This window comes from Pelmatolapia mariae, linkage group LG5 (genome assembly GCF_036321145.2).
Source record: "Pelmatolapia mariae isolate MD_Pm_ZW linkage group LG5, Pm_UMD_F_2, whole genome shotgun sequence".
Taxonomy (NCBI): Eukaryota; Metazoa; Chordata; class Actinopteri; order Cichliformes; family Cichlidae; genus Pelmatolapia; species Pelmatolapia mariae.
In genome coordinates, this window is record NC_086231.1 from 34,191,005 (window position 1) to 34,205,540 (window position 14,536).

The following is a 14,536-nucleotide window of genomic DNA, read 5'->3' on the forward strand; positions in this document are numbered from 1 at the left end:
GGTCTTAAATTTGTACCCCAAAGATCAGTGGCTATCAGAAGAAATTCACAGGTGATTGTTGATCCACTGTGCTAAGATTTCCTTTCCCATTGGAGTCACTGCAGCTTCCATGACAGTGTTTGGTTCTAAAACTCTAAAACAAGGCTGGTTCTCCAAAGGTGCCAAGGAAGAAGTCTTGAGGAAGTCTGGTCACATGAATAGGATGACTGTATCACAGAGATGCTGTCCTAAGATGTTTTGGACTCATATATAGTTCCCAGATTCTCAGCCATCACACCATGTTTGGGGTTAGGAAAAACCTGCTCAATTCCCGGCACAGAACCCTTTGAAGTAGAAAAGCCTCTATAGGTTGTATAAATATTACTTCTATAGTGCATGCAGATCTAGAACAACCTAACCCATTAGAGCCATGTTCAAAATTATCTCCACAATATTTACCAAATGGTGTATTTATTTTCAATTGTTGGCACCTGATAGAGTCCAAAATGGCCACTTTGACATGTTTTGTCTGGATGGGCTTTAGTTTCTTATATTTTCCTCCTTTTTTGCTAACCTTTTGCTCTCAGTCTCAGGTGGAGTTGTTGGACTGGCATTAAGTCTCGGGTTTTCCTGTCTGGACAGTTCTTCCCACGCCTATTCCTAATGGTGTAATTAATTAATAATTTTGTTGATGGGTGGTGATTGTCCTTGCTGTGGTTGTCTGTAATCTCCTGTGCCTGTGTAATGCTCTTTCTCTGTGAACAAGAGAAACATGCTGCCTGCAAGTCACATATTCCTGAAGACTGTGAGCACCATCAGCCGCTTTTCTCAGCTCTGGCATGCCAGCGCAGTCACCCTCAAAGGACTAACCTCCTCTCCACCTGCTTGCCAGCTCTCCACCCATCTCCTCTCAGCAACTAGCTAACCAAGTATACCTCCTGAGTTCTGAGTAAGACACTTGAAAACTCTCACTCTTACCAGTATCCGTCTTGCTGCACTTCAATAAACATCTAAACCTGCCAGCGTCTGCTCTTTGTTGGTTGTTCAAACCAGCTTAAGACACAGTAACAGGTGAGAATTCATATTTCATTACAGAATGAGTATGGACATTAAAGGGAGTGGTAAAGCAAATATACAGAGAGCTCATAAGGCACATCTATCTGCACAGCTGAGGCTAATAGATCATATCTGCCTAACTCTGGTTCTAATGTATACACCACAGATCTGCAGTGGAAGACCTGCAGTCAAAACAGTAACCTGCAATACTGCAAGACTGACCTGACAATACGGACTGGGAAATGTTTGCAGGTGAGACTGATCTGGAAGACTATGCCAGTTCAGTTCTGGGATGCAGACACTTTTGCATTACAAAAAAAGGACAATAAAGCTGTACAGCAAAGTAGGAATGCAGCCTTCAGGTCAGGGTACAGAGGAGCCTACAGCACAGCCATATTTACTTCCTCCTCTCCATCTGCTTTCACACATTCACTCATTTAGGGATCTGAATTCTGCCTACAAGAAGTGTAGCTCCTTGATCTTCCCAGTCATTCATCTGAAACCAAGAAATACCAAGCAGGATGCAAACAGGCAGACAACTGCTCCGATTTGACTGTATATCATTTTATTTTGCGTTCTCAACATTGTCACAGTACTAGTTTTACATCAATGGGTATTTTTCTACTTAGAAACAGAATGCATAATAAAATAAGAGCACTCCTCTCTTCCCTTTGACTTCAGAAGTCTGGCTGTGAGTGTGAGAAAACAGAAGCATCTCAGGAAAGACGACAGAAGCGGTGTTAACCGTGTAACAATTGGCTGTTCATCTCTAGATCCTATGATAATTCAGTCCTGTCGGAGGCAGAGAGAAGCAGTTTGATTATGTAAAGATCACAAGGGAGCAGGAATGCACCTTCAATGTAACTGTAGACACTGAATAGTAATAATAAGAATAATTAATAACAATAATTTACAGACTATTTACATATGTTACTCATTCTTTATTACCAACTTGCCATTAAAATATTTCCTCCATGTCCAGCCCTCTTTACTTTTACTTCAAGTTACATTAGATTTCATATTTACACTCAGCAGTACGCTGCCAGGTCTTTATACTCTACAGTGGAAATATGGGTGAAATGCATGCCGGAGGAGAATGATGCACAAACGAAAAGACACACTAGCAGGCCAAAACTCGTCTAGATGTAAACAAGCACAAGTCAGAGAAGTCGTAGCTATGCTGGAAGGTTAAGTTCTAGTCAAGCACGCCGCTTGACAGAGCAACGGTTGAAAAAACAAAAACAAACAAAACCAAAAAAGGAGAGTAGAAGAAAGAAACAGTAGGCATCAATGGCATGCAACAAAGCACCTCACATGGAATCTGGACAGGTTTCACAATAGATCAGTGCTCTGAAGGAACTGGAAGGTTGTAGGGTAATAAAAGTAACTCGGGCTCCTTTCTTGGTATCTGCCTGTACCATTACTCTCTAACAGCTTGTTGGTGTTCGAATCCTGGTCTGAAGACAAGCTTTGTGATTGGTCGGGTACAGCGTTGGGTTTTAAATACAGCCCCCAGTAGATTTCATGTTAAACTGATTTCAACAACGCAATATTGGCACTTTCCTGACTCTGTAGCACAGAAACTGCAGCCAACTATAAGGTGTGAAAGTTACAGAAGCCTACAGTGCACGGACACAACAAAATCTATTTTAAAGGTACTTTTTGTAAGGACATACTGCAAATTGTACACATGCGTTAATAAAACTTTGACCACCAGGAGGCAGTGGTTTTCTCAGCAGGTGTGTTGAAATGTTTACGGAGGTGTCGTTCTTTTCATTTTTTATGTTTTTTATTGTGTTGCCTTTTGCAGGCTACCATTGCAAATAGGAATGTTTTCGTAATGATTTACCTGATTTACAAGTTATAAAGTTACATTTATTTCAGCACCATCTTGTGGAACAAATGTGCATTGCATGAAAGTACGGCTGGGCCTTATTTTAACTTAACCCTGTAACGCCAAGTATGTCATAATTGATACATGAGATTTTTAGACCCTTACATTATCAGTGTGATTTCTTTTTTCCTGAAAAACCTGAATAAACTACAAAATAAACTTTTAAGCAATAAATTGCATAAAAATGCCAGTTGTAGCAATAAATTAAAACTCATATATGCAAATTGATATTTCACTTCTTTTTTGTAAAAAAATGAAAAGTAAGGTTGAATAAACACTCTCAAAAAATGTGAATTTTCTGGCAGTTATTTCTTGGTTCAGGCTTTTCAGGGTTAATACCATACAGAGATGACGTCGATGAAGGTTTTTAGTCTAATGGCATGGATTTTAAATACGTACCTTTAAATAAAACTGTACTTTTTCCTAAAAAAAAAAAGAAAAAAGAAAAAGATAAAGAATCTAATTAGATAGTTTTTTTTAACATTATTAAATGCTTTACAAAATCAGTAATAAAACTTTAAGAAGCACAAGCTCTGGGTTGCCAGATTGTAAGGTCTTGGCAAATCTACATCCTCACTGAACATTTCCAGGAAATATTGAAGCAGTTCTCATAGTTTTTGTATCTTATTTGCTTAGAGTATCACCTCAATAAGAGGCAGGTTATACTGTTTGATGTGAGAGTTAGCACATGTAGAGGGGAAACTGTGCCAAGTGTGGAACCGGCTTTGTATATCAACAAAAAAACTGCCCTATGGACTTGTACACAAACTCTAAATTCTGCTTGCACATGTGGGAGGTTTTACTTGTTTATATATGCTTTCCAAACCAGAGTGGAATCATATAAAATTGTTTATTAAACCTACTAATGTTTGGAAACTCAACAGAGTACCTTTAGCCTGTGAAAAAGCTTTGAAAATTACATTTGAAAATCTATATACTGATAACATTGTGCAGCCAATCAGAAACTAAATGGCTTAAAAAGAAGGAGAACAGAGCTGTAACTGCTTGTTTCAGACAGCGCTAAACTGAGTATGTAAACATGGATTATTCTGAACAGTGAAAAGCATGCAAAGCTACTCCAATAAAAGCAGAGAGCTAAACAATAGTGTAACAAATACCATTTATAATAATCGGTCAGCTGCAGACTATGGATTCCTGGGAAAAAAAGCTACTTTTGGCTGCTCTTTGCCAAAGCAGTTAGTGCCTCATGTTTGATGCCCGTCCTTACACAAACACCAAGGGATCTGTGTCTCTTCTCTGGATTGAAGAGGGGACGTTTGGCTTGTTGGGTGAATGTGTAAACTACTAGACTGTTAAAAACGTGTAATTTATAGTTTATCATAAAAATGTGTAATTTCCTGTATAACTGGGTAAACATTAGGCCACAAGACACTTTCCAGAACTTGGCAACCCAAAAGTTGTCTTATAATGAATACAAAGGGCATTCCTAAGCGTATTAATCAATCAAACATTATGAAGCAAGTATAAAGCGTGGCTTTAATTGAGGGCATATATATTTAAGAATACTGATCTACTGGACACCACTTGAAAATGGTAACGTGTGCGCCGCTGACAGACAGAGAGAAAATGTGAAGATAAAAGTTTCCTTTTTAAATAATCGATTATCACTCTGATTTTCAAATGACAGAATGCACAGAGCTTCCCCGTTACAGCTTTGATCAGGTCCTGCTTTAACTACAGTTGAACACTAACGATCCAGTTTAACTACTGTACTGCATGTGGATCGGGTTAAAATACAGATTTGGTTACTTATCGTCTGGAGTGACACGAACACATCGCTGACTTCGGTTAGCTGTATTTGAAGAAGTCAAAACTATTCTACCATTCTTTTTTTTTTAAACAACTGTCAACTGTAACACTGATATAGTTTGGGAGTACACAGTTTGAAAATAGCCTCAAGATATAACGTTACATGCAGTTCTTTTCTGTGACACTCTGTATCAGTGTGAAAGGTCCAGTTCCTCCAAATCCATGTGGATACTTGCACTTCACTGAAACACTGAGAAAGAAATGCCAGAGGACGCCAGAGGGAGAAAGTAAAGGGCGAAACTAACAGAACGACCAACAGATTGAACTTGTTCTTCGACAAAAACAAACAACAACAACAAAAAACAGTAAATACATATTGCACTAGTTTAAAAAAATGCATCTCACAGTCTTTAAGCAGATACAGACTAACTCCTGCCATTGATATCAGCTATGTAGAATGAGCGCTGCATCTGTCGCTTTCAGAAACAGAAAATATGCTCCAGGACAGCAGCCCCCCTGCCTCCGCTCCACACACACACCACAGATACTGTGCACGGGATGACCGGGAGGTACAACCAGCCATCCCATAATATGTCAGAAAGATGATTGATATAAAACCGCTCTCCGTAATGAGTCAAGCATAAGGGCGCTGTCACCATCACAGAATGATAATTATTGATTTTTGCTCTGTGGCGTCCATTCCAGGGAAAAAACCTCAAAACAAAACAAAACAGTCAGTTACAGCACGCTCGCCGTTCCAGCAGACGCACGGGGAAACCGAAGAGGGAGAGGGCACGCTCAGCCAGCTGAGAGCTTCCACAGTGGGACATGTTTCCCTGCTGCACAGTTTCTCCCTCAGTTTCCACATGAAAAACATCCAGCGTCCTCCTCCCCCTGCAGGACAGACTTGCAGAGTCCCACCAGGCTGCAGGGCAGCCTTTATATATTCGTATTGTTCATTGGATTCTAAAAAAATAGTTAAAAAAATAAAAGGAGGGCAGGCAAGCAGCGAGTGCCGCTGGCTTCCTTTGCTTTCCAGAGCAGGAGAGAGAGAGAGCTCCGGCCCAGAGACACGTGCAGTGGATGAGACTGTAGGTGGGCTGGAGTGCAGCAGCCCTCAACAATCTAACTTCTAGCTCAAAGGCAACCATTCACAGCAGTACTCTTGCGTCCGACTGCCTAACTAAGAAAAGCTTTGATTGGTTTCTTAACAGTGAAACTACGCCATCTATGTGCAAGTATAATACTGAGAGTTTTCATCGATGCTGTTTGTTCTGTAGTAATAACTATAATAATAACATTTGATATTATTATTTTACAAAATACTATGCACAATATACATAAAGCAATCTGTGTGACTAAATTAGTAAATGCTTTAATAATTGGCACATTTATCACTGCTAACAGAGATATCACAGTGCACTGTGAGCTACTGCTACATTAAATACTTGCACAGCCACGGCTGAGGCTGAGCTGTCGTCTTCGTGTCTGTTCAGCCAAACCGTCTTGACAACGTTTAAAGTTACTGTGTGAAGATTAACATGTACTTCTTGTGTAAAATACTAGTAAGCGAGTTCCTGTAGTTTACTGAGAAACAAACAGTAGTTGTGGTCTTTGTGCATGCTCTTGTCTGTTGCTCCTGAAGCGGGTAGACATGTCTTATGTCCTGAAACAAAATGACAGAAGCGGCTCTAAAAGAAAGGAAAAAAATCTGAAGGAGGCACAACGGGATCTCGTCTGGCTTCGTAGCCCCAGACCGGCGATGCACAGTGCCACCATCATGTCAGCCCAGGAGGAAAAAGTTCAGCTGCAGGGTCCAGAGAGGACGCCCTGCCCCTCACACCACTGTGCTGATGCCGCTGTGCTTGGGCTTGGTGCTGCTGGGTCCCTGGGAGGATGGTGGCGGCGCGCCGTGGTGGTGGGGAGGGCCGTGAGTGGGGTGGGTGGAGGAGTGCGGTGGGTGGCTCCCGTGCCCATGGGACCCGTGAGGATGAGCCGGGTACGGCTGCTGCTGGCTGTGAGACGGGGGAGGGTGGTACTGGTGCGGTGGGTGCTGCAAGTGGGCCGGTGGGTGGTAGTGGTGATGGTGGTGATAAGGGGGTGGATTCTGGGTCATGTGGCAGAACTGGGCGTGGTGCGGGTGCATGGGCACCGGTCCTTCCGTCTCCACGCGGGCTGTGTGGTGCAGGTTGGCTGGGTGCGGGGTGTGGGAGATGAGAGTAGGGTGCAGCTGGGGCTGAGGGGTGGGGCTGGGCGACTTCACACGCCTGGTGCCGAACAACGATCCGAGCAACGAGGAAGAGTTGGGCAGGGACTGGGCGCTGTGACGGGATGGGCAGTCTCGGCTGGAGGGGGCTCTCCGCCGCATGTGAGGACTGCTAATGATGGACCCCTGCAACAGAGAAGGCTGTCAGATCACACAGACAATCACGAGATCCACGGCAGACAAACGCACACCTGCACTTTCGTATGCTCTGCAGCGTGCACAGCCTCGCTCAATTCTTTTCACAGCGGCACCGACCGCATGACCAGCTACAGCTGATCTCAAATCTCCCATGATTGCTTGTGCTGCCTTGTGGAAAAGCATCTCCATTTCCTTTTCCGGTTCACTGCCTTTGTTTGTCTATCCATGCTAACATCTCACGCTCCACTCTCCCTAAATGGTCTGGAGGCTCAGCTTGCCGAGCCTGTCAGAGCCTGCAGTGTCTGCGCTGTCATGAGTAGACACACAGCTTGTACGTCTTCAGCTCTGACAGCAGATGCTTTTGTGAGTTTTCATCACTCCTACCTCTGGTTTCTGAGCTCTCTAAACACATGTAAAATCACTTATGGATCTGTGGACAATAATCTGACACTGCAGACCTGAATAAGGTTTTTTGCCATTTGCATGCAGCTTATACTTGTAGATTTACTGTCTTAACTTAAACCAGAAATTTCCCCCGAGCCTGGTGAAGAAGTAATTTGTACATTTTCTTTACATTTTCATAGCACAAAACACACAATAAACGATAAATATAACATAAGATAAATACAACACAGTCTAACCAAAATTAATAAAGCCATGCATAAAGTGCACAGTGAACTAATAATAGATGATCTTCAAAATACCAAAAATCCAGCCGATTTAATTATGATCTACACGTGTGTTTTTATACAAGAATACTGCTAAATTAACGGAGTTGCATAATATTCAGAATGATTTGCGATGGTGTCAGCGTGCTTTGAAGGTAGCGCATTTTATTTAAATGACAAGGAAGGGTAGTTGTGAACTGTTTTTAAAAGTTAAACACCTTGAGCTGGAACTAATTGACTTGTGATGTTGGTTTATAGTGCTGAAGGAATTGAAATCAATCTATTTATATGGCGTCAAATCACAACAACAGTCACCTCAAAGTACTATATAATGTAGGGTAAAGACTGCAAAAAGACAGAGAAAACTCCAATAATCAAATGAAGCCCTATGTGGAAGCCCTTGGTGACAATGGGAAGGAAAAACTCCCTTTTAATAGGAAGAAACCTCCAGCAGAAACAGCTTGGGGGAGAAGGGATGGAATAAATTCAAAGTAAATGTGTTTTAAAGCCTTTAATATTTCTGTGTTCTGTTCTACAACATAAAATGCATTTAAAAAATAGTAACAAACCGATCATGCTTCAGTCCCAGTGATTCTGAATCTAGTCTGAAGTTTTTCAGAGATGGAGAAATAGTAAGTTGTGGTATCTCTTCATGGGAATTGTGTAGTAATAGTTAGATTCAAGCTAGCATTGAAGTAAACTAAAAATGTATGCTAGTCTCAAATCATTAAATCAAGTTAACTCTGGTCATGCTCTCATTACTTTATAATTTACAGTATCATTTTTTTATTTTTGAATTACTCATCTGAATCTGCTAACATAAGTTATCAATACAAACAATAGGGTAAAGACATCCATATTATCCTGTAATACAAAGGTAATGCAGAACACTGGACTGGAGCACAAACTGGAGGAAGTTCAGAACAGTCCCACTCTGAGTAGGTAGAACATATCATACTCTATGTTGGATAAGTGCAACAGTGAAAAAGGAAAGGACAGGACTTTCTTGTTGATGTCAGAGGTCTGTAAAAGAAACTTCAAACTGTGTCAGCATGCAGTAGAACTGTCAGGTTCATCCTGAGTGATTAAAAAAAGGACAACATTCGGGTAATGGCTAAAAACTGTAACCCACTACAAAAGGCAAGGTAACTCAAACGTAAGAGCCGATCATCAACGGAGCTGTCAGGACTTTATTAGTTGTGCCATGCTGTGTATGTGAAGGGTTAACATGCTAGATGCAACATCATTCCTGTTCTACTCAAAACATGCACAGCAGCCAATATGCTCACGACTAAAACACAGACACTCAAAAAAAAAAGAGAAAAACACTGCAAAGAAACAAAGAAACAGAAACTTGTGATCACAGTGAGCAACGTAAAGTCGGAGGACAGCTCAGCATCAGTTGATCCAAACTTACTTCCATATTGCTGTCTAGTGATCCTGCACTGCTGCGTCTCCCACGCTTGCCTGCCCAGAACATGTAACATGACAGATAAGACATGCCTGGTTAAAATATGGAGGTGCACGTATTTCTTCTGTCTGCAACGGCAGGATGCTAACACGCTAAAGTGGTACACAGCTAGCTAGTGGCAGACTAGCGTGGCAGAGGGAGGCGAATAAGAACTAAAGGAATTGGGAAAGGAACAAGACACTGCTCCGAAACAAGGTCAGAGATAAATCTGTGCAGTCAACTTGAGTCACTGCTGGCAGGAAACCTTCCCATCAGCAAAACAACTGATCTGACTGCAAGAAAATGATGCTCATGTCCATTAAGATGAAAGACTCCCAAGGGACAGTTCTAAAAAAGATTGGGTGAAATCAAAGCATCAGGGGCTAAAATATGCAATTATAAGCAATATTAAATGTTTTAAACTCAATGTCACTAACTAAGGAATGTCAATGAATGTTACTGACTCAGGCTGATGACCTAAAATTCGCAAAGGAACTATGACACCCACAAAACTGTGGCTCTCCTCATAACTGGTACTTGTAGATGTGTAGAGCTCCCCTTTAAAGATAGAGAAAGTTCCTCGAGAACATCTAGGCTTCCGAAATCCAGATCTGATCAGGCTTTTAAAGGCTGTCCCCTCATTTACCAAAAAGACACACTGATAAAAAACGACAGCTCACTTCAGTCTTCGAGGTTGCTTCCTCACTTTGAGGTCATTGAGTGTGCCTGTGCAGAGCCGACTGTCTACACCCTGCCTGAATGGTAACATTAATTCCTCTTACTGCTAAGACTCTCAAATTGATCGCAGTGACCTACATAGCACTGCCTCCTCCCCCTTGCGATGCAGGATTATTAGTTGATAGCCTCTAGTAAATTATACGTAGGCCCATTAGCAAACACACCCATCTCTATCTCCTTGCTTCACTGGCTCAGACACTCTGTACCGGCAGGATGGCCGCCATGCCGTATTCCAAGTTTCTAAATCGATTAACATCCAGAAGGAGTAAACAGTGTCATGCCAGCATCTAGCACAGGTACACAATCTACTCAGCCTATATGAGGGATGAGACAGCATGTTACTATGGCAACCCCTGACTTTACCTGCATCTGAGAGATCGCGTAGGGAGCTGCTGAGGGCGCTTCTCTTCAGACCTTCACCGATGGCATAGCTGTCGTCGAGGCTTGCTCGGCTCAGGTTTCCGTTTCCTGCATCCTTCTTTAACCCGGAGCTCTGGGACATGCTAGGCCTCACCACGCCCTTCTGTTTTTCTAGCTCAGCTGTACAAGGAGAAAATACATATGTGCCATATACTCCTGGCTTCCACATATTTTCTACTGATGCAAGACAGCTGTTGATATCGTCTATAAAAAAAATGGGAACAATTTACTCACATTCTATCCGGTACTTCTCCATCTCTTGGACTTCTGCAATAGATTCTCGCAAATCATCAGTGAACTTTTTGCGGTCCTGAGGATTGGGTGCATTGAAGTTGATGAGGACTTTGATATCAGCTCCAGGAATGGCTGAAGTCAGGCGAACACCATTGGGATAGTCTAAAGAATGATGAAAATGACATTTCAGACATTATACTATTATACTATTGAAGTCTATGAGAGTTAGGACTGATGTTACCAGTAGGACATAATAGGATCCGAAACCAGCTGCGGGATATCAGAACTACCATCAGAGACAACAGATTTAGGATATTAAAGTATGTGTATGTGGAGTATGTGACTTTGAATTATAGATATAATTCAAAGTTCAAAGTTTCCATGATGGCAAGCTCTGAGGCTGGCTGTTATCCATCAAAAAGGAACTTCCCAATAGACTTTCCCATTGGGATTTCTGTTAAAGGAACCATGTTCTGAAGTTTAAGTGCGAGAGTTTAACCTTCAAACAGTCCTTGTTTAGGAGGTTCTGTTGATGGAACATTTGGGATCTTTGACTTTGTTGATTTGTATTCTTGTATTTTCCCACTACTGTCCATTGGCCATTTATAAGAACCTGCAACTGCAAACAGTTCTTTTTTGTGCCCGCTTAGCCATGAAAAGTCATGGAGCTACAGAGGAAGTCTGAACTGTCTAGGAATTTTTTGCATAGAAAGACATCAAACCGGATTTTCAAGCATGACTTTTGTTGGTGCTATATAAATAAAAACGAATCAAATGAAATGAAATTTGACACAACAGCCTACAATGAGAAAGTCAGCTTTAACATTTGTAATAATAATTTGTAATAAAGATGCAGTTTAAAAGTAATAGTTTCTGAAAATGTCCGCTAATCAATTTGCGTTATGAGATCAGTCCAAAAACAGGGCTGAAGAAACTTGTGGTTCCCTAACATTAGTTCCTAGAACTAAGGGGTCTGGGGACTCTCAGTGGACACACAACTATAACACAGTGAGTGCTTCATGCAGATACTACTTACACTGATTCTCAAAGAGGAGGACTTGCATGCCATAAAGAGAGAAGGACTGTCGAAAGCTGTATGTCACAGAATTCTTTTTCTTCTGGAAGATTTTTGTAACCTGTGAAAAAAGCAAAGCACACACTCTTTTTAAGACTCTTTCACTCTAAAACAGAGTTTGTTCTCTTTTTACTGAAAGTAACATCTGCCGTACCACTAGCAAGTCATTGAAAAGGAAGATCTCCCTTTGGTGCAGGCCCAACTTTTGAGGTTTGTTGGGGTCGGGCACTTCAAAAAGTCTGCAGTAACAGACCAGTCTCCGGTGGGGTAGGGATAGTACCTGCACAATACAATACAGTATAATTTCTTATTCTGTCTCTTGGTGCTTCACAGAGAGCTTTCAAACATGCTGCTTCAAACTTTATGCCTCATACAGCCTTGAGGAATAACAGAAAAATCCCACTCAGTGCTAATATGAAAATAACTGAAAGGAAAAACTTACACAGCCAAGACCATGATGTAAAGAGCCAATCTAAGGAGTAAGAAATCAAACAAGACACATTTCAGAGCTTGAGGGACACATATAAAAAATGTATGCAACAACAATGAAAAGACGTTTAAAGCAATGTTTAAGACCAAATTGAAAACCAAAATAGTTTTATGGATGACAGAACCACGCTGCAAGAATCCTTCACTTTCCTCTTTTCCGACTCCGTCCCCCATAATGGTCATGACATCATAAGGATCATCTCTCAGGTATCGAATCACAGAAGGAGTAGTTTTCAAATAAATGGCTTCAAGATCATTATGAGCAAGGCTGTTTATCTCATTTTTACACAGCTTGTTAGCTCAGACTTTTTTTGTGGTTGGTACTCAGGGCAAACAACATACTGCAGTAATTCACAATGGTATAGTGGCCCTGACGAGTCACACAGTGAAGAAAGTTGGCCATGAATTAACCAGCACACTATAGCAGCTCAGAGGCACACTGGGTAATTTAGTGTTAATGCTCCTGCTTGGATTCAGCTCTTGAGTGGAGGTTTTGTAAAAGAAAAGTAGTTACACTTCACATGTAGCTGTCCAAGGTCAAACTCCAACTTACTGGCTTTTTCCCAACAATTAGCTTTTCCACTTTCTGAACCTGGGAAACGTGGTCTTCATTAGTCTTGAGCTCCCGCTTGCGAATCCGTTCGTATATCCCTACGAGCATCTCTCGGGGGATGTCCTCCCCATCATCGACTCCTGCCGGGGGATAAGAGGAAAAGAGAAATAGAGAAAAAAAGAGGGATTAATGATTAAATTGCAGATTTATGCAAGTAAACCTCTAAATATACTTACTTGCTGCATTGCTTATGTATCTCAAAATACATACAGAAACGTCCTTCACTGCTCTCTGTGCACAAGTATTTTCTCCTCCATTCAATACTGTACTTTAATTACAGACACTTCAATAGGCAGAAAAATTATTCAGTCATGCCATAAAGCCATTTCCTAATACCCTCAAAATCTGTTGAGGACAACTAAAAAGTACTTTGCTTCGACAGGAAAGCTTTCTTGGCCATGACTTCCAAAAAAATAAATACCTTATTGACATGGCCATTAATCAAGGCAATGTGCATGCACAAAACTCAATTTTAAGATGAATATTTATCCTCAGAGAAACACAGTAATGTGTCAGGGGAATATTGGTTTTGTGACAGAAAGTCGGATGTGGTGCAGTGAGGGAGAACAAAGTACCTCTAAGGTTCTTAACAAAGTCCTCCAGCTTCATCTTCCTCTCAGGCTTGACATTGGGGCTGTACATGTCAGTGTTGAGGAGGATGATTGCAAAGGCAAGGATGAAGATGGTGTCAGGGTTCCTGAATTGTCGCACCACACCGGGGTTGCAGATGCAGTAACGCTGGCTGGGAAGAATATGTAAGGAGCAGAAACTTTCAAGTCAAACTGAATGCAAAAATAATTGTTCTGATGAAAACAATATGTGTGTAAATTAATATTTTTGGGTCATTAATCCACCTATATTTACCCCTAACAGACAAAAGCAAAACTATTTACTTTAATAGCACAACTGTGCTATCAAAGTATAGCCATTGCTAACTTTAGCTAGATAAACTAATATATTAACAGAGCTATTGTATGTATTATAAGAATTTACTATGATGTCTACATCTAAATATTAGCATTACATTAAATGCATTAGTACTGACTAACATGCAGTAGGTGACAATACAGTAGGTACACACAGTAGGTGACAATATGCTAGCCTTAAAATTAGCACGCTAGACTAATTGGCTCATTTAGACTACCAAAAGACTTGAGACCTGAGCCAGTTTCTAAAAATGACCTTAATACTACTTAAATAACACAACTAATATTACATCAATTTCACTTTGACTTATGTTAGATGAATTCTGGAAAGTTACAATGCAATGCTTTGCTTGAACATGGGAGCTAGTTGATAAGAAGGCATCAGTAAGACAACTTACTGGCAAATTAAAGGTGTAAGCTTCCCTGTAAGCGATTAGTTCGGGGCATAGGTATCAATGCTTCACCTGATATTAATATTGAGCTCTCTGCTATCTATTCTGCAGTCAAAGAAATAATGTGCAAGTACAGTAACATCTGTCAATACAGCCCCCAGGTATTACACGGGCAATTTCTGAACCACCACAAAGGGAGCTTGTACTCATATCTGGATATGGCTGCAGGTGAGCACCACATTATCAGTCATCACTATCTCCCCTGTAACTATGCTGTTTACTGAGGCCGAAATGTCCTTGCTCACTGCTGATCGAAGCGAATTCTCTATGCACACGAGGGCACCTTTTCTGCTGGAAGTTTTGGAAAAGTAAATGAGGCACAAACAACATCTATCAGCAGCCCTGAGGGAGGTATTCCTTCACTCTTT

General features: G+C 41.2%; 1 protein-coding gene across 6 annotated transcripts in view; it reads right to left on the reverse strand.

Moving 5' to 3' along the window:
• Positions 1 to 1,961: 1,961 nt before the first annotated feature.
• iqsec1b (IQ motif and Sec7 domain ArfGEF 1b) overlaps positions 1,962 to 14,536 on the reverse strand; it is a 241,046-nt gene continuing 228,471 nt past the window's right edge. For 5 of the 6 annotated variants that reach the window (XM_063474840.1, XM_063474839.1, XM_063474841.1 and 2 more), the window contains 9 exons: positions 13,366 to 13,532; positions 12,731 to 12,870; positions 12,131 to 12,160; positions 11,843 to 11,968; positions 11,650 to 11,749; positions 10,614 to 10,775; positions 10,323 to 10,499; positions 9,189 to 9,238; positions 1,962 to 7,091 (listed from right to left, as the gene is read on the reverse strand). In XM_063474840.1, the coding sequence (XP_063330910.1) occupies positions 6,537 to 7,091; positions 9,189 to 9,238; positions 10,323 to 10,499; positions 10,614 to 10,775; positions 11,650 to 11,749; positions 11,843 to 11,968; positions 12,131 to 12,160; positions 12,731 to 12,870; positions 13,366 to 13,532 (1,507 nt within the window). In that variant the 3' untranslated portion in view covers positions 1,962 to 6,536. The remainder of the gene's footprint in view (positions 7,092 to 9,188; positions 9,239 to 10,322; positions 10,500 to 10,613; positions 10,776 to 11,649; positions 11,750 to 11,842; positions 11,969 to 12,130; positions 12,161 to 12,730; positions 12,871 to 13,365; positions 13,533 to 14,536) is intronic. The other variant, XM_063474845.1, reaches the window with a different exon arrangement.